Raw genomic sequence first — 25846 nt, 5'->3', positions numbered from 1 at the left:
CCTTTTCAAACAATGGCTTGAATTTGGTCAGAATCAAGCGGCCTCTGCTGGAGCCCGCCTTGTCACAATATGTGGAATATTTACCTTACTCATGATGTTACATTTCTTGACAATAACTGTGGGGATTATTGGTATTTTCGGAGAGGATGATGACCCATGAAAGGAGCTTTTATCTTTGTGGTATTTGATGGCGGCCGATGGCCACAAGATGGCGGCCGGGCTTCGTCCCACGTGACCAGGCTAGCGGTGCAGCTCTCGCGAGAGCCGCTGTGCCGAACTGCCGGGACGCGCGGTGATCTCGCGGGAAGCGCTCGGGACGGGACGGGACGGCAGGGGACGGGACGGCGGGTGAATGGCGTCGCTGGCGAGCTTCCCTCAGGTAATGGCGGGGACCGGGCAAACCGAGCCGTGTGGGGACTGGGGAACCGTGGTGGCGGGTGCATGGCGAGCTTCCGTCAGGCAATGGCGGGGACCGGGCCGGGCCGGGCCGTGGTGGAGGTCGGGCCTGGTGGGTGGAGGGAAGCCTGGGTCGGGCCGTGTGTGGGGGTGGGGGAGCCGGGCCATGAGGCGGAGAGGTAGGGCCGTGTAGGGGGGTTGGGGGTGGGGGAGCCGGACCGTGAGGGGGGGGAGGGGAGCAGGGCCGTGAGGGGGGGGGGGGGGGGTAGGGGGGAGGTAGGGCCGTGTAGGTGGGGTGGGGGTGGGGAAGCCGGACCGTGAGGGGGGGGGGGGAGGGGAGCCGGACCGTGAGGGGGGGTAGGGGGGAGGTAGGGCCGTGTAGGTGGGGAAGCAGGACCGTGAGGGGGAGGGGAGGTAGGGCCGTGTAGGTGGGGTGGTGGTGGGGGAGCCGGACCGTGAGGGGGGGGGGGAGGGGAGCCGGGCCGTGAGGTAGGGGGGGGGGGGGGGGGGAAGGTAGGGCCGTGTAGGTGGGGAAGCAGGACCGTGAGGGGGAGGGGGGGCGGGGAGGTAGGGCCGTGTAGGTGGGGTGGTGGTGGGGGAGCCGGACCGTGAGGGGGGGGGGGGGAGAGGGGAGCCGGACCGTGAGGGGGGGGAGGGGGGTAAGGGACCGTGTAGGGGGGTGGGGGTGGGGGTAAGGGCCGTGAGGGGGTTCGGGGTGGCGGAGGTAGGGCCGTGTAGGGGGGTTGGGGGAGCCGGCCCGTGAGGGGGCGGCCCCGCACCGCCCGGCGGCAACCACGCGGTGAACACACCAGCCTTAGAGCCCGCAATGTGGTGCACAGGGGGAGGGGAGACCAGTGGAGGGTGAAGGGAGAGCGAGGGACTGGGGGGAGGATTGGGGGATACCGGGATGAGTGTGGTGTTCGGGAGGGAGATGGGAGACCCGGGGTGGTTGGGGAGTGAAGACGGGCGGGGGACCAGGATTGACTGGCCTAGGGGGTTGAGGGTGGGAGACGGACGAGTGGGGCTGGGGTGCGGAGGAAGACTGGAGGTGTAGAGAGAACCCGGGAAAGATGTGTGGAGACAACTGGAGAGGAGAGACAAGGGGAAGGGGGGCTAATAGATGTGGGGAAATAAAAATAGGCGGATGCGGGATGAACAAGGTCAGGATGGTATTAGGGTGTGCAGGAAGAGGTGGGCTTGGGGGTATGGAGTGGTTTTGGTGAGTGGAATGGGCTGTATTGATACATGGAAATTGGGGTGTTGAGTGTATGGAGATGGGTTTGCTGGCAGCGTGGAAGGTATATGGTGGGAAGGGCTGGTTTTGGTATGAATTGGACTTTTGCTGGGAGCAGCAGTGGGAATAAGGATGCTGACTCAGCTGTTGTTTATCCGAATGGTGTTCAACAAACTTCTAGCTGTCAATTGTTTATCTTCAGCAAACTGATAATTGGGTTATGGGTGAATGATCGCTGCTGAAGCAGCCCAGAGAGGTCTAGGGTGAGGCGAATCATTTGTATTTAAGTTGTAGTTAAATGTTTGGTCAGCCATTCAGGTCCACTTGAATTACCTGTTTGAAAATGGTGTGAAGCTCGCATCTCTGGGGCATTTAAGTAAAAGCATGTAATTTTAAAATTAGAGCTTGGTTTATTGAAAACAGTTGTGTTCTTAAGCTTGACATGATAGCATGCACATCTTGTGCAGGTGGGCAAGGCCATTTATTGCTCTGTGCAATCATGGTATTCTTTGTTCAATCCAATAGATGCTGGAACCCTTGGGAAGCCCCACGTTGCAGATGATGCTGGTAGGTTTTTGAAGATGTTTCATTGCTCCATGATCATTTTGTCAACAGGAAAATGATATATAGCGTGCACTTAATTGGAACAGGCTCAGAGAGTAGTAGAGCGTGAGTGCCCAGGTTAGGCTCATATAACCATATAACAATTTACAGCACGGAAACAGGCCATCTCGACCCTTCTAGTCCGTGCCGAACACGTATTCTCCCCTAGTCCCATATACCTGCGCTCAGACCATAACCCTCCATTCCTTTCCCGTCCATATAACTATCCAATTTATTTTTAAATGATAAAAACTAACCTGCCTCCACCACCTTCACTGGAAGCTCATTCCACACAGCCACCACTCTCTCAGTAAAGAAGTTCCCCCTTATGTTACCCCTAAACTTCTGTCCCTTAATTCTCAAGTCATGTTCCCTTGTTTGAATCTTCCCTACTCTCAGTGGGGAAAGCTTATCCACGTCAACTGTCTATCCCTCTCATCATTTTAAAGACCTCTATCAAGTCCCCCCTTAACCTTCTGCGCTCCAAAGAATAAAGCCCTAACTTGTTCAACCTTTCTCTGTAACTTAGTTGCTGAAACCCAGGCAACATTCTAGTAAATCTCCTCTGTACTCTCTCTATTTTGTTGACCTCCTTCCTATAATTAGGCGACCAAAATTGTACACCATACTCCAGAATTGGCCTCACCAATGCCTTGTACAATTTTAACATTACATCCCAACTTCTATACTCAGTCATTATTAATACTGACAGAGGAAACAGCCATATTCTTCCAGTTAATTCATCAAATGTTGTTGTTACTGGCAAGACTATCATTTATTTCCCATTTTTAGTTGCCATTGATAAAATGGTGGTGAGTCTTGAACAGCTGCAGTCTAGTCCTTCTGGTGAAGATTCCCTAATGCGGCTGAGATTTAGTCCCTCAATGGAACACTAGTGCCCAACCTTTAGCCCCTTTTCATCATATGAGGTATCAGGAGATTTCCTTGCCTGTGTTTAACTTGCTGTCATAAGATGTCATGATGGCTGGATTCTTATTTTGACAACTCCCAAGGATTTCTCCAGGATGTTTCTTGAAATGGAGCATTTCAGTTATGAGGGGAAACTGGGCTAGATTTATTTTCCTTGGAGTGGGGGTGGCTGACGGAAGGCCTGGTTTGGGTATACAAAATTATGTTGGGCATGGATAGAAAGGACAAATAAACTTTTTCCTGAAGGCAGACCTGTCCACAACTAGAAGGCATGGATCAAAGGTAAGGAATAGGAAATTTAACGGGCATCTGAAGAGGAATTTATTTCGCCCAAAAGGTAATTGGAATCTTTAGCACACTGGACAAAGAGGCAGATACTTTCACAATTTAAGTATCTAGGCGAGTGCCTAAATTGCCAAGACATCGGCCATAAGATGAGAGCTGGATTATGCAATCTGTGTAAATGATACCCGATGACTGGTATGGATGTGCTGTGCTGATGGGTCAAAGTGCCCACTTCTGTGAATTTTGACAACTCCCTGCCTGTTCAGAGGTGTCAAGTTATACAGCATGGAACCAGGTCCTTTGGCCCAATTTGTCCATGCTGGCCAAGGGCCTATTTTGTGCTGAATGACTTTATGACTCTACAAGGCGCCGAACAGAGCTTGTCCCACTTGCCTGTGCTGACCTATTTTCCTCCAAACCTTTCCTTTCCACGTACAAGTGTCTTGAATGTCCTAATTGTACCTGACTCCACTGCTTCCTCTAGCAGCTGCTCTCATCTATTTTCCTATCTGATCTTTTCTAAATCTTTCCCCTTCCATCTTTATGCCTTCTAGTTTTAGACTGTACCACTTTGGGGAAAATACTGTAGCTATTCACCTTTTCTGGAGTGCAGTGTTGGTTCACCAGGTTAATTCCTGGAATGGCGGGACTGACATATGATGAAAGAATGGGTCGCCTGTCATGGTACTTCAGTGAAAAAAAAGGCCTCTTTATAACTCAAGCTTTCCCAGTAACATCCTCAAATCTAGTTTGCATCCTTTCCAGTTTAAAGACATCCTTCCTATAGTAGGGCAACCAGAACTCTATACGCTGTTCGAAGGCAAGTGCTAGATGTCGTCTTCTATACCCTGTCTACCTGTGTTACCTCTCATAGAACTATGTACCTGCACTCTTCGGTCTAAATGTGGATAATGTGGAGTATCTTGTGGATAAATATGAGGTTATCCACTTTAGTGTCAAGAACAAGAAGGCAGATTATTATCTGAATGGTGTCAGTTAGGAAAAGGGGAGGTGCAATGAGACCTAGGTGTCCTTGTACATTAATCACTGAAAGTAAGCATGCAGGTACAGCAGGCAGTGAAGAAAGCTAATGGCATGTTGGCATTCATAGCGAGAGGATTTGAGTATAGGAACAAGGAGGTCTGTCTGCAGTTGTACAGGGCCCTGGTGAGACCGCACCTGGTGTTGTGTGCAGTTTTGGTCTCCTAATTTGAGGAAGGACATTGAGGGAGTGCAGTGTTGGTTCACCAGGTTAATTCCTGGAATGGCGGGACTGACATATGATGAAAGAATGGGTCGACTGGGCTTATTTATATTCACTTGAATTTAGAAGGATGAGAAGTGATCTGATAAAAACATGTTGTGAATCTGGAATTCTCTGCCACAGAAGGCAATGGAGGCCAATTCACTGGATATATTCAAGAGAGAGTTAGATATAGCTCTTCAGGCTAATGGAATCGAGGGATATGGGGAGAAAGCAGGAACAGGGTTCTGATTCTGGATGATCAGCCATGATTATATTGAATGGCAGTGGTGGCTCGAAGGCCAACTCCTGCACCTATTTTCGATGTCTGTTATATTTCACACTCCCCACGAGCCCTCCCATTTACTGTGTAAGTCCTGCCCTAGCTTGTCTTTCCAAAATACAATAGTTTGCACTTATCTGAATTAATATTTCTGCCATTCCTTGGGCCAGTTGGTGCTTTATTATCAAATGTACCCAGATGCAGTGAAATTCCTTTTTGTGCAGACGATTCACTAAAAATCTTACTATGCTTAAGCACAGCAATACAAATACAAGAGTGTACGGACATAAATTATGCTGAGGCAGGCACTGGGTTGGGGTTTCAGGGGCGATGCTGTTGATGTCGTCCGCTGTTGAAGACTGTCTGAATCTGCCTGCTCAGCAACATCCAATCCAATTGATCCCCACCACTACTGGAAAGCCTCCAGCAGCCCATTCCATCAATAATTGACCTAGACACATTAAGCTTGCGAAAGCGCTATGCCTTGATCCGCATGGCCTTGTGTAATTTTAGATGATCATTGCTGTCTGCTGTACCAACAATTTTAGTGTCATCTGAAAACGTAGTAAGCATGCCACCTACATTCACATCCAAATTGATCATATAGATAATGAACAACAGTGGCTCCAGCACCAATCCTTGTGGCACACACTTATTTCATGCATGGGATTTCTCCGCGGATTTAGAAATTCGTTTAAAAAAATCTAAATCTCTATAAACCTATAAATGAGTTTCCGTGAGACAGTGGGGGGATGGGACGCCGATTGGACGAGAGGGAAGTCGGTCAGCAGGCAGTGGGGGGGGCGGGACATGATGATTCAGCGCGATGATTGGAGGAGAGAGGCGTCGGTCAGAGGCGGAATGGGGGGGGATGGAATTGGGGATAGAGAGAGGTGATTGGAGGCGTCGGGGCGGGACAAGGCGAGGCCTGGTGGAGCGAGGCGCTGGGGCCAGGAACACAGGTAGCGGTGGCCCTGGGGGAGGGCAGCGGGAGAGTGGGCACTGGACTGGGAAAGGCTGGGGTGCAGCTGCAGGGCCGGGGCCTTTTTCAGTGACAATAAGCGTTTTAAAGCAAGTAGAAAGGGTTTGATGAGCAGAGTTGTGGGGGGGGGGGGGGGTCCCTGTGAGTGTGAGTAAAGGTGAGCGGACGTCCCTGTGAGTGTGAGCAGTTAGGGGTTCTCTGAGTGTGAGCAGTGAGTGAGCAAAGGTGAGGGGTTTCCTGTGAGTATGAGCAGCGAGGGGGGGAGGACCGAAGCGGGCTCGAAGGGCCGAATGGCCTACTCCTGCACCTATTGTCTATTGACCCTGAGCAGTGAGGGGTTCCCTGTAAGTGAGCAGTGAGGGGGTTTCTGAATGTGAGCAACGGCAAGGGGGGGGGTCCCTGTGAATGTGAGCAGTGAGGGGTTCTCTGTGAGTGTGAGTGGGGAAGACCCTGGGAGAAATTAATGGTAAACAGCCAAGAAAACTGTGCCATTTCAAGGTACAATTATCAAAAAAAAAATCTGCATAAAGGCGGCGCTGGACCCCCATCTCTCTTCCTCTTTTTTCAGTTTTTCCTGTCCCATGCCTGCTCATTATAACATGCCTCCGGTTTTATTTCTGTTTTTATAGCTGTTTTATTTCTGCTTCAACATTACGGTAATATTACAATATTTCTCTGCCATTTTAGAGGGCATGTAAGAGTCATCCATGTATGATCACAAAATTCCATATAGGAAATTCAATAAAGGAAACGTTTTCTTTCCTTATCAGTGCTCGCTAATTATAGATTTTCTCTGGAGCAAGTGACATCTGACATCTAACCTGTCCCAACCCACAGAATCGTGTTTCCGCATGATCCTTTCATTCTGATGAGTGTATCCAATTTGATCAACCTTAACTCAAGACAACTCCTCCATTCCCAAAATCACGCTAGTGAGACCAAAATTGTACATTTAATTGGAACCAGTACTTAGAATTAAGCTTCCACAGTGGCAATTTTGTACATCCAATTCTTGGAATAGTTGTTTAAAATATACCCCCAGTACAGATCGTAATGCACTACTTAACAGCAGCATTTGTCAATATGTAAGCAGTGTGCTGCAGTTTACTGATAAAACATTTTCCTTCCTCCCACCTCTGTCCTCCAGAGCTGCTACCTGACTCAGAGTTACTCCAGCACTGTCTTCTATTTGATTGTATCCAATGCTGTTTGTGAACTGGTGACTTTGTAAGATCATAAAAACTGCAGGTGTTGGTTATCTAGGGTGCTGATTCATCCATATTGGGGGCAATCAGTGATTTGGGCACAGGTAATTGTTTGAGATAGCATTTTATCCTTGTGGTTATCTTATGTGGTTGGAAGACATTAGTTTTCCTGATGGTAGCAGCAAGATAAGAGAGTGACCAGGGTGGTTTGGGTCCTTGATGTGCTGGCTGCATTTTTTGAGGCAGCCCCTCCTGTAGATCCCTTGGATGGTGGGGAGGTTGGTCCCTGTGATGGACGGGAAGTGTCCACCGCTCTCTGTTAGTCTCCTTCGTTCCCGGGCGTTTGATTGGCCAAAGCAGGCCCAATTTGCCCACACTAGCCAACATGTCCCAACTACACTAGTCCCACCTGCCCGCATTTGGTCCGTATCCCTCCAAACCTGTTCTATCCATGTACTTGTCTTAACTGTTTCTTAAATGTTGGGATAGTCCCTGCCTTAACTACCTTCTCTGGCATCTTGTTCCATACATCCACCACCCTTTGTGTGAAGATGTTACTCCACTGATTCCTATTAAATCTTTTCCTCTTCACCTTAAACCTATGTCCTCTGGTCCTCGATTCACCTATTCTGGGCAAGAGATTCTGTGCATCTATCCGGTCTATTCCTCTCATTCCACCACCCTCATCATCCTGCACTGCAAGGAATAGAACTCCAGCCTACTCAACCTCTCCCTAAAGCTCAGACCCTGAGGAATGGTTGATGGAATTTCATGTAGATATATGTGAGGTGTTGCATTTTGGGAAGTCTAACATGGGCAGGACCTACACAGTGAATGGTAGGGCTCTGGGGAGTGTTGTCGAGCAGAGAGAGGTGCATTGTTCCTTGGAGATGCAGGTAGATAAGGTGGTCAAAAAGGCTTTTGGAACATTGGCCTTCGTCAGTCAGAGTATTGAGTATAGAAGGTAGACACAAAATGTTGGAGTAACTCAGCAGGACAGCAGCATCTCTGGAGAGAAGGAATGGGCCACATTTCGGATCAAGACCCTTCTTCAGAGGTTATTTTGCAGTTGTATAAGACGTTGGTGAGGCCACAATTAGAGTATTGTGTTCAGTTTAGGTCACCCTGTTAAACAAATTATGTTGTCAAGCTGAAAAGGATGCAGAGAAGATCTACAAGGATGTTGCCAGGACTCGGCCTGAACTATAGGGAGAGTTTGAGCAGGCTAGGACTTTATTCCTTGGAGTGCTGGAGGATGAGGGGCGTACTTATGAAGGTGTACAAAATCATGAGAGGAATAGATTGGTTAAATGCACAGTCTTTTGCCCAGATTAGAGAAATCGACAACCAGAGGACATGGGTTCAAGGTGAGGGGGAAAGATTTAGTAGGAACCTGAAGGGTAACTTTATTACACAAAGGATGGGGGGGTGTATGGAACGAGTTGCTTGCAGAGGTAGTTGAGGAAGGTACTATAGTAACATTTAAGAAACATTTGGACAGGTGCATGGATAGGACAGGTTTAGAGAGATGGGCCAAACAAGCAGATGGGACTAGTGTAGATGCGCAGACATGTTGGTTGGCATGTGCAAGTTCGGCCGAAGGGCTTGTTTCTGTGCTTTTTAAAGTTGAGTTTAGCGATACAGCGTGGAAACAGGCCCTTCGATCCACCAGCCTTTCCAAGTGTTTCTCTATCCTTCTCCAAAGAATTTAAAAAAAAAAGGTTTTAGACTTGTAATTTCTTGTCTTATCCCTTCTTGAATACGTGAAAAGCTTTAGGTATGCTCCAGTCTTCCTGTACCTCGTTCATGGCAAATAATGACACAGAAATCTATTTGCTTGATGGCTTGGCAAACATTTCATTCATGGGTATTTGTCCATCTTAATGTGCATCAATGGTTCTAAAATTTCCTTTCATAAAGTCATATGGGCCGTAAATCGGCCTTTCAACCCAACTGGTCCATGCCAATTAAGATGCGCGTCTATGCTATGAAATCTCCCTATCCAGGGAGCCAGTGGATGTGGTGTATTTGGACTGTCAAAAAGCCTTTGACAAGGTCCCACACAAGAGATTAGTGTGCAAAATTAGATGTTGGGGGAGTCCAGAACCAGGGGTCACATTTTATGAATAAGGGGTAGGCCATTTAGGACTGAGATGAGGAAAAATGTCCACACCGAGAGAGTTGTGAATCTGTGGAATTCTCTGCCACAGAAGGCAGTGGATGCCAATTCGCTGGATGTTTTCATGAGAGAGTTAGATTTAGCTATTGGCGCTAAAGGAATCAAGGGATATGGGGAAAAAGCAGGAACTGGGTACTGATTTTAGATGATTAGCCATGATCATAGAAACATAGAAATTAGGTGCAGGAGTAGGCCATTCGGCCCTTCGAGCCTGCACCGCCATTCAACATGATCATGGCTGATCATCCAACTCAGTATCCCGTACCTGCCTTCTCTCCAAAACCTCTGATCCCCTTAGCCACAAGGGCCACATCTAACTCCCTCTTAAATATAGCCAATGAACTGGCCTCAACTACCCTCTGTGGCAGAGAGTTCCAGAGATTCACCACTCTCTGTGTGAATAAAGTTTTTCTCATCTCGGTTTTAAAGGATTTCCCCCTTATCCTTAAGCTGTGACCCCTTGTCCTGGACTTCCCCAACATCAGGAACAATCTTCCTGCATCTAGCCTGTCCAACCCCTTAAGAATTTTGTTAGTTTCTATAAGATCCCCTCTCAATCTCCTAAATTCTAGAGAGTATAAACCAAGTCTATCCAGTCTTTCTTCATAAGACAGTCCTGACATCCCAGGAATCAGTCTGGTGAACCTTCTCTGCACTCCCTCTATGGCAATAATGTCCTTCCTCAGATTTGGAGACCAAAACTGTACGCAATACTCCAGGTGTGGTCTCACCAAGACCCTGGACAACTGCAGTAGAACCTCCCTGCTCCTATACTCAAATCCTTTTGCTATGAAAGCTAACATACCATTCGCTTTCTTCACTGCCTGCTGCACCTGCATGCCTACTTTCAATGACTGGTGTACCATGACACCCAGGTCTCGCTGCATCTCCCCTTTTCCTAATCGGCCACCATTTAGATAATAGTCTGCTTTCCTGTTTTTGCCACCAAAATGGATAACCTCACATTTATCCACATTATATTGCATCTGCCAAACATTTGCCCACTCACCCAGCCTATCCAAGTCACCTTGCAGTCTCCTAGCATCCTCCTCACAGCTAACACTGCCCCCCAGCTTAGTGTCATCTGGAAACTTGGAGATATTGCCTTCAATTCCCTCATCCAGATCATTAATAAAAATTGTAAATAGCTGGGGTCCCAGCACTGAGCCTTGCGGTACCCCACTAGTCACTGCCCGCCATTGTGAAAAGGACCCGTTTACTCCTCTTTGCTTCCTGTTTGCCAGCCAGTTCTCTATCCACATCAATACTGAACCCCCAATGCCGTGTGCTTTAAGTTTGTATACTAATCTCTTATGTGGGACCTTGTCGAAAGCCTTCTGGAAGTCTAGATACACCACATCCACTGGTTCTCCCCTATCCACGCTACTAGTTACATCCTCGAAAAATTCTATAAGATTCGTCAGACATGATTTACCTTTTGTAAATCCATGCTGACTTTGTCCAATGATTTCACCACTTTCCAAATGTGCTGCTATCCCATCTTTAATAACTGACTCTAGCAGTTTCCCCACTACCGATGTTAGACTAACTGGTCTGTAATTCCCTGTTTTCTCTCTCCCTCCCTTCTTAAAAAGTGGGGTTACGTTTGCTACCCGCCAATCCTCAGGAACTACTCCAGAATCTAAAGAGTTTTGAAAGATTATTACTGATGCATCCACTATTTCTGGAGCTACTTCCTTAAGTACTCTGGGATGCAGCCTATCTGGCCCTGGGGATTTATCGGCCTTTAATCCATTCAATTTACCCAACACCACTTCCCGACTAACCTGGATTTCACTCAATTCCTCCAACTCCTTTGACCCGCGGTCCCCTGCTATTTCCGGCAGATTATTTATGTCTTCCTTAGTGAAGACGGAACCAAAGTAGTTATTCAATTGGTCCGCCATATCCTTGTTCCCCATGATCAACTCACCTGTTTCTGACTGCAAGGGACCAACATTTGTTTTAACTGATCTCTTTCTTTTCACATATCTATAAAAACTTTTGCAGTCAGTTTTTATGTTGCCTGCCAGTTTTCTTTCATAATCATGTTGAATGGCGGCGCTGGCAAGAAGGGCCGAATGGCCTACTCCTGCACCTATTTTTCTATGTTTCTATCTGGTTGCCTGGGTTTGACCTATATCCCTCAAATCTTTGCTTTCCATGTACCTGTCTAATATCCCGAAAACGTTGTAATTGTACCTACCTGGCCCACTTCCTTTGGCATCTTTGTACCATACATGTACTACCTTCTGTGGAAAATGCTGCCCCTTGGGTTCCTATTAAATATTTACCCTCTCAACTTAAACTTATGCCCACTAGTTCTTGATTTCGATATCCTGGGGGAAAAGACTGCATGTGTTCATTCAATAGATGCTCCTCATGATTTTACCACTCAGTCTCGTCCCAGTTTGCCCACCCTCTCCTTATACTCAATCCCTCAAGTCCTGCGTCATCCATGTAAATCTTATCTGCACTCTTTCCGCTTAGACATTTTTCCTACAGCTGGATGCCAAAAACTGAACACAGTTTTCCCAAGATAGACACAAAAAACTGGAGTAACTCAGTGGATCAGACAGCATTTCTGAGGAAACGAATAGGTGATGTTTTGGGTTGAGACCCTTCTTCAGACTGAGAGTCAGGAGAAAGGGAAACAAGTGATATAGACGGTGATCACTGTCTATTTCTCTCGTTTCCCTTTCCCCTCCTGACGGGGATCACTGTCTATATCTCTCCTTTCCCTTTCCCCTGACTCTCAGTCTGAAGAAGGGTCTCAACCCGAAACATCACCTATTCCTTTCCCCAGAGATGCTGTCTGACCCATTGAGTCACTCCAGCTTTTTGTGTGTATGTTCGGTTTAAACCAGCATCTGCAGTTCCCTCCTACACAATATTCCCAAGTGCGGCCTCACTATTGTGTTATGCAACTGTAACATAACAATTTAATTTCTCTGCTCAATCCCCTTACTCATGAAGGCCAGTGTGCCAAAAACCATCTTCACCTTGTTCACCCGTGACACTGCTACCAGGCAACTGCTTGTACTGGATCCCTGTGCTCTACAGCCTATCCTAGAGCCCCACCAATCCCAAAGCTGACACGTTCTTGTATCTGTCCTCCCTGGTGAATACCGATGCAAAGTATTAATTTTGGATATCATGTATATGCCCTGGCTTCACATAAAGTCCAATAGTTCTGTTGATCATCATTGGGCCTGTAGCCTTCTATGCTGTGGCGATTGACAAGACAACAAATTAAGAGCAGGGTAGGCTGCATTCCACAGTTGGACTTATTCTGCAGATGTAATAAAGCGCAAATGGATACATGTAATTCCTAGGTATTTGCTCACCTAATATAACGCGTTTTGAAGCTTCTAATCCTGTTGTAAACAAAATTCAATCTGCTTCCTTCCAGGGTGGTGACATTATGAAGCTGGAAAATGGGCAGTCAAAGCTTGGGTTGCCACCTCTCAACCTTGAGCAGCAGGAGGCACTACAGAAGGTAAGTAACGAGCTGAAAGGCGGCTGACATTTAATGCATAGGAAAGTATCAGGAGGGTCGGGTACCACTGCTCTGGAAGCAAGGCCAATAAGAATGGGGGCACAGCAGCTTAGGTGGGGAGTGGTAGTTCAACCATCTTGATTGTAGAGATCTAGCCATCTCGTCTGTGTTCCTCTACAAAGGGAAAATTGTCATTAGCTCAATCCTGATATTAATCAGTCTGTAAAAACAGAAAAAATAGCCGTACCAGAGTCCTGGGTTCTATCCTGAGCTAAGGTGTTTGTGGAGTTTGCATGTTCTTTCTATGAGCATGTAGGTTTCCCCCATGTATTTTCCCACACACGAAAGACGTGCAGGCTTGTTGGCTAATTGGCCTCAAAATTACCTCGAATGTGTCGGGAGTGGATAATGTGGATAAATTAGAATTAGAAGAATTAGAATTACCTTTATTGTAATGTGAGGTTATCCACTTTGGTGGCAAGAACAGGAAGGCAGATTATTATCTGAATTATTATCACATTAGGAAAAGGGGAGGTGCAGCGAGACCTGGTGTGCTTGTACATCATTCACTGAAAGTAAGCATGCAGGTACAGCAGGTAGTGAAGAAAGCTAATGGCATGTTGGCCTTCATTGCAAGAGGATTTGACTATTGGAGCAAGTAGGTCCTACTGCAGTTGTACAGGACCCTGGAGTATTGTGTGCAATTTTGGTCTCCTAATTTGAGGAAGGACACCAGGTTAATTCTCGGTATGGCCGTACCGACATATGAAATAATGAGTCAACTGGGCTTGTATTCACTCGAATTTAGAAGGATGAGAGGGAATCTTGTAGAAACATATAAAATTCTTAAAGGATTGAACAGGCTAGATGCAGGTAAAATGTTCCCAATGTTGGAGGAATCCAGAACCAGGAGTTACAGTTTAAGAATAAGTGGGTCGGCCATTTAGGACTGAGATGAGGAAAAACTTTTTCACCCAGAGAATTGTGAATCTGTGGAATTCTCTGACTCAGAAAGCAGTGCAGGCCAATTCACTGGATGTTTTCAAGAGAGAGTTAGATTTAGCTCTTGTGGCTAAAGGAATCAAGGGATTTGGGGGAAAAGCCGGAACGGGGTACTGATTTTAGATGATCCGCCATGATCACATTGAATGGCAGGTGCTGGCTTGAAGGGCTGAATGGCCTACTTCTGCACCTATTTTCTATGTTTCTAAATGCTGAGTTGTCCCAGCAATGCTTCAGATTTTCACCCTTGCTTCCTTTCTTTTCCAGGCTAAGAAGTATGCAATGGAACAAAGCATCAAGAGTGTGTTAGTGAAGCAAACAATCGCTCACCAACAGCAGCAGCTTACCAATCTGCAGGTGAGCTCGAGATGGGCCCCACAGTACTGCTTTTGCAGCTTCTGTTGGTGCTCCGCTGCATAGCCTGTCTCAGTGGAGATTATTATAAAATGATGTTGATCATATTGATGTGAAAGACTAAATCAACAGAACTGCATTTGCTAGAAATCTGAAAAAGAAAATGCTGAAATACTCGGCAGGTCTGTGGGAAGTGTTAATGTTTCGGGTGGAAATGTTATCAGAGCTGCTGAGCATTTCTTGCATTTTCTGTTTGAGATGCGAGTCTCCGTGCTCACCCATAATGCAGGCACCATGCACTGTTCTTGAGCAGTTCTCGAATGTCATGCAAGGTGCATCTAAATGGGTCTTATTGTCTTGACAAAGCATGACCAGATATAGCAGGAGTGTCTCCATTGTACTCAAGACAGTTTGGATCAAAGATCCTTTGTTTGGATGCAGCACAGTAAATCACACAAGCCAGTTCTCGCCTCCCAACCTCTCCTCTCCCATTAACTACACAATGCTACCTCAGAAAAGCAGCCAACTTCAAGGACCACTCACAACCCAGATATTCCCTTTTACTGCTCTTGACAGACTCCTGAACTGAATTCATAAGCCAAGGATGTATTTTTATCTCCCAATGTATCGCCCTTGCACTTTTTTATCTGTACATTCTTTATAGCTGTAACACTATATTCTGCATTGTTTCTTTTCTCTTTTTGCACTGTTGTACTTTTATGGTTTGAATGTAATCACATTTAGATGATTTGCTTGGATAGCAAGCAAAACAACGTTTTTCACTGTATCTTGGTGACAGTAATAAAACAATGTGTAGAGCAGTATTGCACGGGAACAGGCCCTTCAGCCCACAATATCCTTAACACAATGCCAAATTAAACTAATCCCTCTGCCTGCATATGATTCATAGTCCTCCAATTCCAACATGTTTGTGAGCCTCTCCAAATGCCTCTTATGTCACTGTCATATCTGCTTCCATCGCCCTCCATGCCATCATATACCAAGCATCTACCACTGTGCTTAAAATATATCTCGCACATTTTATTTAAACATTCCCCATATCGCCTTAAAGTTAATTCCTCTAGTATTTGACATGTCTAATGTGGAAATAGAATGTGACTGCTTTCCCTATCTGTGTTTCATCACAATTTGATATACTTCCGTCAGGTCCTTGTGAGCCTCTGACACTCCAGTGGAAAGAATCCAAGTTTGTCCAAACTATCGCTGTAACCAATACTCTGTAATTAGATGTCATTGAGTGGGAATGGGTGCAGAAAAAGATTCACCAAGATATTACCTGGACTTGCGGGCTTGAGTTGTAGGGATAAAGTGAACACTATTTTCTTTTTACCCCGATTAAAGAATTCTAAAACTAGAGGGTGTAGACTAAAGGTGAGAGGGGAGGTTTAAGAGTGACCGGGCAATTTTTTCTGGGTAGTCCATATGTCTGAAGAAGTGTCCTGACCTGAAACGTCACCTATCCAAGTTCTCCAGGGATGCTGCCTGACCTGCTGTTACTCCAGCACTTTGTGTCATTTTTTTGTAAACCAGCATTTGAAGTTCTATGTTTCTACTATTCCTAAGCTGGGATAAGCTGCTAGAGAAAGTTATAGAAGCAGATACAATTATGATATTCAAAAGACATTTGGACAGAGATGTGGATAGAAAGGATTTGGATGGATATAGGCCAAATGCAAGCAAATGGTAGTATCTCAGAATGCCAACGGCGGCAGGAGGGTCTGTTTACTCTAATCAAGGCATCACCACCAGCTGGCAGCGCCTTCCAAGCACCCACTACTTTTGTGTTGAAAAATAAAACTTGCCCTGCACACCTCCTTTAAACTTTGCCCCATCTCACCTTAAAGCTATGCTCTCCAGTGACATTCCCATGCTGGGGAAAAAGGTTCTGGATGTCTTCTCATAATTGCCTCTATCTATGCCTCTCATAATTTTTTATATTTTTATTACGTCTCCCATCAACCTTTGACACTCCAGAGAAAACAGCCCAACCTCTCCCTGTAGCTGATAGCCTTTAATCCAGGCAGCATTCTGGTAAACCTCTTCTGCACCCTCACCAAAGCCTCCGCATCCTTCCTTTAATGAGGCAACCAGAACTCTGCATGATTATTTTGGGAATAGATTCACTTGGTGTCATGTCATGAGAATGGGTTTTGTGTGACTGGCTGTTTATTGTTCCAATGGCAGATATTGTAGACTCATGTTTTCTAATGGATCATTCCAAATGCAGATTGCTGATGGATCCACAGAGATCTCAGGTTGGAAGAGCCTTAATGTCTGCTTGTATTTCCCTATAACTAGAAAGAAATTCATTTTGGTTTCAGTTGGTTTGAATTCTCAACATTTTGAAGCATTATCTCTATGCCCCCTTACCCCTTGTGCTTATTACCAAGCATATGTGAATTGTTATTATGTATAAATAAGGGATGAGTGGTATTTCTGCTGATATGTGCAGTTTTACACATTTAACCCTTCATTCAATTTTAATTCCAGGGGTGGAACATTTATCCTATTGCTTTGCTGCATTTGTCAAAATATTATCATTGAACTATTTGGCTTGCCCCTCACAAAAACTTGCCCCAATCATCAAGGTTCTTGATGAGCTCTCCCATTTCTGGGACCCGTATTGGCAATGCCACATCTTGAGGCACTGAATTCAGTATATCAACTATTCTAATTACTGCAGTTGAGAAGGCTGTGCAATTTTCCACCTCTGTATCCTGGTCCAAAACTTGGACGGTTTTCTTCGTTCAGGAATAAGTGCTTGTCCTAACAATGATAGTGTCTGGTTCAAATAAGGACACCAAACAAGTTTAAAAAATTGTGTGGTTATTAGAAAATGTAATATCAGGAACCCCTTCTCAATACATAAATACTCAATTTGTGTTGATATTTCACATGCTAAAAATTCCTTATATACACGTCTATCCATATTCATGGTCTCTCCTCTTCATTTCTGTATTTTCCAAAAAGTAAATTTACAGCTACATCATAGTTCCTGTCTATTTGGCTTAGATAATAGCATTTGTTGCAGGGTGTGGCATAGGGTATTGAGCGGTATAAGATAGTTTATTGTCACATGTACCGAGGTACAGTGAAAAGCTTTTGTTGCGTGCTAACCAGTCAGCAGAAAGACTATACATGATAAATACAATACCAGATAATGTTGTCTTGTGATTGGATGGAAATAAGTTGAGTGTTTGGCTGGTACAGTGAACTACGAAAGATTCTTCAATACCGTGGCTTGCCTGCCAGAAATTGAGTAAGGAAAGGATTGGCTATGAGTTGCCGATTATCGAGCATGTCCATGCCCAATGTCTAGGCCATTGGTGCATTCTTGCTAATCTTTTACCTCTTTCCACACTCCTGCTGCTGTTCACCTGTCTGCATTCCTCCGGTAACTTCGCAGGAAGCTCATTTAAAAAAAAAAAAGTGTTCTCTGCTTGAGGTTGCCTGTGTTGCTCACCTGGGACACCTGGCAAAACAACTGCTCAGTGTAAAAGCCTCCCAAATAAGCACAACCAGTTGAGAGTGCAGAGACTTATTCTGAATGCGGAATACTCTTTTTATTTTATTTTGGCTTGACTGAGACATCTTTAGGTGAAGTCTTGCAGGCTGTGGTGGCAGTATTAAACCTAAATCTAATTGTGTGCAGTGCTGTAGATATTGCTAAAGCAAACTCTTTAGGATTGAAAGAATGATTGTTAATAACCTTGGAATACGAGGGCATTCCGAGATTTTTAAACATCTACACAGTGGCAGTATGCATAATTAGGCAGCTTCAGTGGAAGATGCTTTAATCTGAATCATTGTGTACAGGGGTGCCTGAAGAAGGGTCTAGACCTGAAACATCACCTATATATTTTATTCAGAGATGCTGTCTGACCCGCTGTGTTACTTGTGTTTATCTAAAGGAGGTGCCAACTGCTTGGAGTATATCTGACTTTGTAAAGTATGTGCCTGAGATGTGGGTACAAGGTAGTTTATTTGTACCATGTTGATGTCTGGAACAGCTCTTCCAGTTTCCTGTATTGTGTTCACCTGATGCATTTTAAAAACAAAATCTTCTATTTAGTGCCTTATTGAATTGCTTCCCATGAGCAGCTACATAGAAACTAGGTGCAGGTGTAGGTCATTCGGCCCTTCGAGCCAGCATCGCCTTTCAATGTGATCATGGCTGATCATCCATCGTGACCGACTGCATGAAGGAACTGGAGCTGGATGAATAAAGGATCATGTGAGATGTTGGGGGCTTGAGAGTTAAGAGTTTTAGTGAGGTGGTCACACTTATGGTGCAGGTAGAATGTAGATGTTTAACCACCAGGAAAGGGAAAATGAGCAAGCAGAGAGTGCAGAGTTCTCTTGTGGCCATTTTGTTTAAACGTGTGTGCTCTGGATATTGTTGGGAGGAATGATCGTTCAGGAGAAAGCAGCAGCCAGGTCTGTGGCACCGTGTCTGTCTCCGAGGCACAGTGGGAAAAGGTGAAGTCTGACAGAGCAACTGAGAGAAGACTCGTTAGTTAGGGGAAAAGAGAGAAGATTGTGTTACAGCATTCAGGAGTGGCTGCAGAACATTCATTCCTATGTGTTTCGTGCACATGGGACAAATTACATGAGTAGGAAAAGGGATGAGGTCCTGCAAAGTGAATATGGTCAAGACATAAGGTCCCAAAAGCAGAACCACAATAGTAGTAATCTCTGGATTATTCCGCATTGCCGTGTGTAAGTGTGGGTAGGGATAGGATCACAGGATAGATGAATGCTTGGCTGGGGATTTTTGGACCAGCGGGATCTTTTCTGGGCAGAGATGACCTGCACAAGAGAGACTGGCGGCATCCAAACTGGCTGGGTCCAATATTCTGTCTACTCGGGAAGGTTAAACTAGACTGGCAGAGGGCAGGATTCAAAGCAGTAGTCAGGTAGTTATGAGGCTGGAGGTGGATACACAAAAGTCAATGGCAGCAGGTTCAGTGCAGCCAAGACAAGTAGAGCACCAGAGGAAATACGGTTGGATTATTTCAATGCAAGAGGTCTGACAGGTAAGCATATGAACACGGGGCGCGGATAGGTACACGGGACTGGTAAATCTGGACAGAACTCTGGTATAAGGAGGGACAGGATTGGGTGTTTAATGTTCCAAAGTATGTGCTATAGGTGGGGGACAAGAGAGGAGGCCGAGCTGCTTTATTATTTATGGAGAACTTTATGGTAGTAGTCCGAGATGACATTACTGAAGGATTGTTCACTGAGGCTAAAGGGGTGGAGATGAGAAATCAAAAGAGTTGATCAACTTGCTGTTTGTCATCTATATTAACAATTTGGATGAGAATATACACGGCATGGAGTCATAGAGTGATACAGTGTGGACACAGGCCCTTCGGCCCAACTTGCCCACACCGGCCAACATGTCCCAGTTACACAAGTCCCACCTGCCTGCGCTTGGTCCATATCACTCCAAACCTGTCCTATCCATGTACCTGTCTACCTGTTTCTTAAACGTTGGGATAGTCCCAGCCTCAACTACCTCCTCTGGCAGCTTGTTCCATACACCCACCACCCTTTGTGTGAAAAAGTTACCCCTCAGATTCCTATTAAATCTTTTCCCCTTCACCTTGAACCTATGTCCTCTGTTCCTCAATTCCCCGACTCTATATCTACCTGATCTATTCCTCATGATTTTGTACATCCTCGTACGCTCCATGGAATAGAGACCCAGCCTACTCAACCTCTCCCTATAGCTCACGCCCTCTAGTCCTGACAACATCCTCGTAAATCTTTGTGAAGATGCTTATCAAGAATTACAGTTGAATCTTGTCGGGCAAGTACACTGAAGAATGACGATTGGAGTTTAATTCCTAAGGATGAGGTGTACATTTTGGAAAGTCAAACTGTGGCAGGATCTTCACATCTACAAGGCACTTTATAGTTACATAGGTATGTACAATTGTAGGGACCAGGGGAGTGTTGTGGAGCAAAGAACTTGGGGAGTACAAGTCCATAGTTCCCTAAAGGTCATGTCATAGGTAGATAGGGTGGTGAAGAAAGCTTTTGGCATGCTGACCCACCTCAGTCAGGGAATTATGACGATGTTGCCAGGGTTCTAGGACCTAAACTATCGGGAGAGGTTGGGCAGAGTGGGACTATTTCTTAGAGTACAGGAGGCTGAGGGATGACCTTATAGAGATGTATAAAATCATGAGGGGAATGGATCGGGTCAATGCATAATCTTTTCCCTAGAGTAGCGAAATCAAGAACTAGAGGGCATAAATTTATGCTGAGGAAACATTTAAGATTAACCTAAGGGGCAACTTTTTCCACATAGAGGGAAGTGGGTGTATGGAGCGAGCTGCCAGAGGTAATGGTTGAGGCAGGTGCAACAACGTTTTAAAAACATTTGGGAAGGTGCATGGTTAGGAAAGATTCAGATGATATGGGCCAAACACAGGCAAATGGAACTATCGTGGATGAGGCATCTTGGTTGATACGGATGAGCTGGATCAAAGGGCATGTTTCGTGCAGTATGACCGCAACATATGAACAACAGTTTTGGATGAAATACTGCTGAAATTACACAAATCAGGCATCATCTGTGGAGACTGAAGCTTTACATTGATGCCCCTCGATAGAGCTGGTCTGTAAGGTATGTATGTGGGATTATTTATTTGAATTCTTGAGTAGCGGAACTAGTTGAGCTGCTACTTCACAGCTGCTGCCATCCAAGTTCAATCCAAATCTCCAGTGCTGTCCATGTGGACTTTGCATGTTTTCTCTGTGACCATGTGGTATTCCCCCAGGTGCTCAATTTTCCTTCCATATATCAAAAACATGTAGATTGATGGGTTAATTGGCCACTGTAACTTGCTCATAGTATGAAGGTAAGGGGTAGAATTGATGGGAATATGGGGAGAAGAGTTTATTGAAAACAATAGTTGGGAATGGAATTGTTCAGCAGCATCGCCTTGCTAGGCCAAAGGGTTATGCTGCCATATTGTTTGGAAATAGTGTATAAAGACACGGATGTGCGCACATCAGAATTAATTCTTGCTGAACCCTGGCAACATCTGGGATGTAGTATCCACACTCTGAATTAAATCATCACTGCACTGCAGCATAGTCATTCACAATTAATTTGCTGCTGAACTGCAGTTTATGCTCCTGGATTGTAATGTACTCAAGATTAATTTATCATGGGGCTGCAATGCGCACACTGTAGCATATGGATTCAGAATTCATGTACAGCTGAGCTATAAAGTATTGAAGTGATTAATTCACTGCTGAGCAGATATTTTGTGCATTTGGTATTAATTCACCACTGAGCTGCATTGTATGCTCTTAAGGTTAATTTGTTGCCAAACTATAATGGGTATATTTAGGATTAATATGCCACTCCACTATAAGGCACACAGAAATGTAAGACAGATTGTCGTATAATATGTAGGAAAGAACTGCAGATGCTGGTTTAAATTGAAGATAGACACAAAATGCTGGAGTAACTCAGCGGGACAGGCAGCATCTCTGGAGAGAAGGAATGGGTGTTGTTTTGGGTGGAGACCCTTCTTCACACTGAATTACATACACATTGAGTTACTCCAGTATTTTGTGTCTATTTATGGTATAATGTGGGCTATACTCTGGAGTATCTTTTTCCATTTGTTGGTGTAAGATTCACTTGTAATCTGCCTACTGCCGTGATAGAATCTGTTTATCAAACATGCGAGAGGAAACTTGAGCATTGTGGAACAGTTTGCTTTACAGATATCTGCAGGACTGCAAGCAGTTTGTTATGTTGGTAGATAAAGACTGTTGCACCAGTTTTGAAATACTATTTGACCATCGCTGGAGTATTGCTTGTTTTTATTTGCCACAGTCTAGAATGTGCACCTCAGGAAAAAGTGGAAAGTGGAAACAGCTTGACGGATGTTAGAATTCAGTTATGAAGCTAGACAGGGACAGTTTGTGTTGTTCCTTGAAGGTGGTTTAAGTTGAGGGGCAATTTGGTTAAAGTCCTGACTGGTTTAGAGCACGTGGAGGGAAGTTGTTTCCGTTAGCTAATGATTCACTGACAAGGGGCATGGATTTGAAGTGAAAAGCAGAAGACCCTTCATATGACTTTGCTCATTTGCCTTTGCATGAACCTGAGTGAGGCACACGGATCGCTGTGTTCTGATTTCTGTGTTTGGAGTGTTGCTTTGTAATCTGGTCCCTATTAAACTGTGATAAACTGAAATATATGGTATTGGTGCCTTGGCATTTAAAAGTTGTTGATAATTAGGATGTATGTATAATGCTGCAGATGGGTAGTTATTACTTTCCCAGCTGTTTGGGCAGTGCATCATTCATTTTCTTTTGGTTTTTCAGTTTGCCCTTCGATCCCCAGTGACTTTACTCTTGCTGGTTGAAGTTCTGGGTTCTGGGTGCTTTCTCTTTGATTGTGTTTGAATTTTTTTACTTGTTTGTTTGTCTGCGCACATCTTCTTTATTTGTCACCTCAGTAATATCAAGCCTGACTGAGTCTGTCTTTCTCTTTAGAGTCTGGGTTCCTTTCTTTAAAAACAAATGAACTTACTTGAAACTGTATGCATGTACATCAGGGTTCCTGTTAATTTAACATTTTATGTAAACTTGCCTTGCTCCTGATATTTTGAGAGTAGACAAAGTTGGAAAGGGGTGAATGGGCATCATAACAAAATGCGAAGATGTCCCATAGTGAAAAAATTTCTTTGGGAAGCCCTTTTATTGTTGCTGTCAGACTACCTACCGATGAAGCCTCTGCTGTTGTGCAGTGAACAGTCGGCCTTGCATCTGCTCTGATTGCTTTCTATTTGGATCCCTTTGTCTTGTGATCTGTGCATCCTATCTTTCACATATTGTTCCCACGTCTCATGGTTACTAAATTAAATTATTCTGCACAGTATTGTAAGTAATACATTTATTTGAATTGAGGATTGATTGCAGACTTTTTTGGGTTGGGAGGTTGTGAATAATGAGAGGTTGCAGTAATCAGTGTTAGATCCCATTTCGATGACCATAATCAATAATTTGAATGAGGTGACCAAGTCTGATGACTCCAAAAATTTCTGATGGGTTTAGGAGGATCAAAAGGATATAGATGGGTAAAATGAATGGATGAGAATGTGGTAGGCAGATGGAATATAATGTGCAACAATGTGAGAGCTTCCATATTGGTGGAAAAACCAGTTAAGACAGAATTTTAAACCATAAGAAACAGAAAGGTGTTGGTGTGTTGAGAAATATGGGTATCATATTGCAAAACTGGAATGCAGGTACAGCAATTAGAAGGCAGAAGATATGTTGACTGCAATTGCAAGAGGAATTGAGTACGTGTGAGATATTGTATTATATGGGCCATAATGAGACTGTGGAGTATTGTGTATAGATGGCCCAGGACCCTTGCAATGGAGGGAGAGCAGTGAAAGTTCAAATTGATTGTTAGGATTGCTTGGACAAGGGGATTAAGAACTGCAGATGTTTGTTTATACACTAAAGGATACAAAGTACTGGAATAACTCAGCAGGTCAATCAGCATCTCTGGAGAACATGGATTGGTGACGTTTTGAGTCGAGATCCTTCTTCAGAAAGAGAATGAACTGACCTAAAATGTCCATCCATGTTCTCCAGAGATGCTACCTAACCGGATGAGTTACTCGAACACTTGGTATCCGTTTTAAGCAGATTGGACGTACTCCCCTCTGTAGGGTAGAATGAAGCGATCCCACTGTGCTTGACAGGGTAAATGTGGAAATGATATTCCGCTCGTCAGGGCACCCAGAGCCAGATATCAGAATGTAAAGAAACGGCTGGTTTTCATGGATAGATGTTTAGCTATTAAGAGAATTGAGGGATATGTAGTTGATGTAGCATAGGCTCTGAGATAAAAAGGTTAGTCATGATCTTATTGTGAGTGGTGCAGACGAGGTACTGTATGGCCTGTTCCTGCTTCTAACGGTGCCATGTTTTCATTCAACCTTCCTCTCCTTCTATAATCCATGTGTGATTCTGTCGCAAATTTAGTGATCTTTGTAATGAGCAGTCATGTCCTCTTTACGTGTCCAGGCAACCTTGGGGGGGGGGGGAAATGAAGTAGTTGAAGTGCGCTGGTCATTTATAGGTTGGGAGGAGAGGAAACGAGATCAGACCACACAAGATAATTAACTTGTTCGCTATCGATTGACACAAACTGGTAGTGCAAAACAGTAGAAAGGAGACTTGTAGGAGCAGTAACAATAAGGGGGCTTCATTGTATGCAGCCAGATGTGCAATGTCGATGCAGTGAGAGCAGTATACACAGTTTTTGCTATGGGCTCATACACTAATCACAAAAATTCACGTGGTTTTATACCATTTATATATTTTAAAATCTCATATGAAAATGGGGTATTTTCTTAACTTTTTAAAATCTTGGCGGGAACTCTGGCGTACCCACATCCGTAACACTGTCACCTCAAAGTTAAAAGAAGCCTTTATTAGATTTTTTTCATAAGTGACTTCCTCTCATCAGACACTGGGTTCCTTTCGAAAATGGGCATGCTGGGAACTGTGCGATTGTCTCGACTCCAAAGATCAGGTAGGGACTTTTGTCAAAAAGCACTAACACTTGGAGTTTTGAAAATGTCTTGAGTTATGTGATTTGTTTTGGTTAAAAGCTCACAGAAAGTGATCTTAGCATTTCTGCTGGAGTAGTGGTCATCTGGTGCAGAAACACCAGTGCAGGCACACAGCTATTGCAGATTCCAATATGTCGTGTTCAGGTGGAGTGGAGGAAAGAGGAGGAGTTTAAATTCACAAAGTTAGCTTGTCCTTTCCCTGTTGAGAATTTTTTTGAAGTTGTTGTTCAGGCTCTTGTGTACATTATGAAAGTGAGGCAGCAAAGGAAATGTGGAGTGATATTTGCATGTCTGTGTGTGCTTCCCTTCTCATCACATCTGAACTGCTTTTGAACAATTTCCACAGTTGTTTTGTTGGACCTTTTTTGGGAATGGGGAATCGTGTAGAGGGAAGGTTTTTTAATGTTTTTTTTCTCCCTTTAATACTTTCTCCCTTTCTTCCCTTTACCCTTGTTTCTTTTCCAAATTTACAGCAAAGCTTCGTGCTTCCTTCCCACCATTGGGAAGTGGCCCAAGCCTCTGCTTTCTACTTTGACCATCAGTGTTGCACAATCAACTGTTAGTTCCTTTTTCTTTTGACTTGACAAAGGGACCCTGCTTTGTCTGTGGAACATTGTTTATCTGCTTTTCCTCCTTTCCCCAGCCTGGCCCAGAGCTCCCAAGGGATAACCACAGCTGAAGATTCTGATATCTGGTATCCTGCAGCTCTGGGATCCCTTCCTACCTGGCAGGTTGGTGTTACACTACCATCCCACAATCTGAATGAAACTGCAGCCAGTACATTTGGATGTGGGACTGCAGCCAAGGTCTTCCCCAATTCATCTTATTGGAGCACGCTTTGAACAGAGACTGCATTTTAGTGAAGAGAGTGCCGGACTGTTGTTCAGATTGATAGTTTGACATTCCAGGCATAAGAAAAGAAGTTAAGGCCGAGCTTGTAATGGTTTCCATGTGGCCAACATTATTTACCTGTGCTTGTTTCAGATGATATGAACCACAGTAAGCACT

At 44.7% G+C, this 25846-nt stretch overlaps 1 protein-coding gene across 2 annotated transcripts in view; it reads left to right on the top strand.

Moving 5' to 3' along the window:
* The first annotated feature begins 254 nt into the window (after positions 1-254).
* puf60 (poly(U) binding splicing factor 60) overlaps positions 255-25846 on the top strand; it is a 64939-nt gene continuing 39347 nt past the window's right edge. The window contains exons 1-5 of one of the 2 annotated variants that reach the window (XM_033040613.1): positions 255-379; positions 2156-2197; positions 12753-12839; positions 14109-14198; positions 24733-24798. In XM_033040613.1, the coding sequence (XP_032896504.1) occupies positions 353-379; positions 2156-2197; positions 12753-12839; positions 14109-14198; positions 24733-24798 (312 nt within the window). In that variant the 5' untranslated portion in view covers positions 255-352. The remainder of the gene's footprint in view (positions 380-2155; positions 2198-12752; positions 12840-14108; positions 14199-24732; positions 24799-25846) is intronic. The other variant, XM_033040622.1, reaches the window with a different exon arrangement.

Source organism: Amblyraja radiata, chromosome 2 (assembly GCF_010909765.2).
Source record: "Amblyraja radiata isolate CabotCenter1 chromosome 2, sAmbRad1.1.pri, whole genome shotgun sequence".
Taxonomy (NCBI): Eukaryota; Metazoa; Chordata; class Chondrichthyes; order Rajiformes; family Rajidae; genus Amblyraja; species Amblyraja radiata.
Note: the sequence above shows the minus strand (reverse complement) of the source record. Positions and strands in the feature narration are given on the sequence as shown.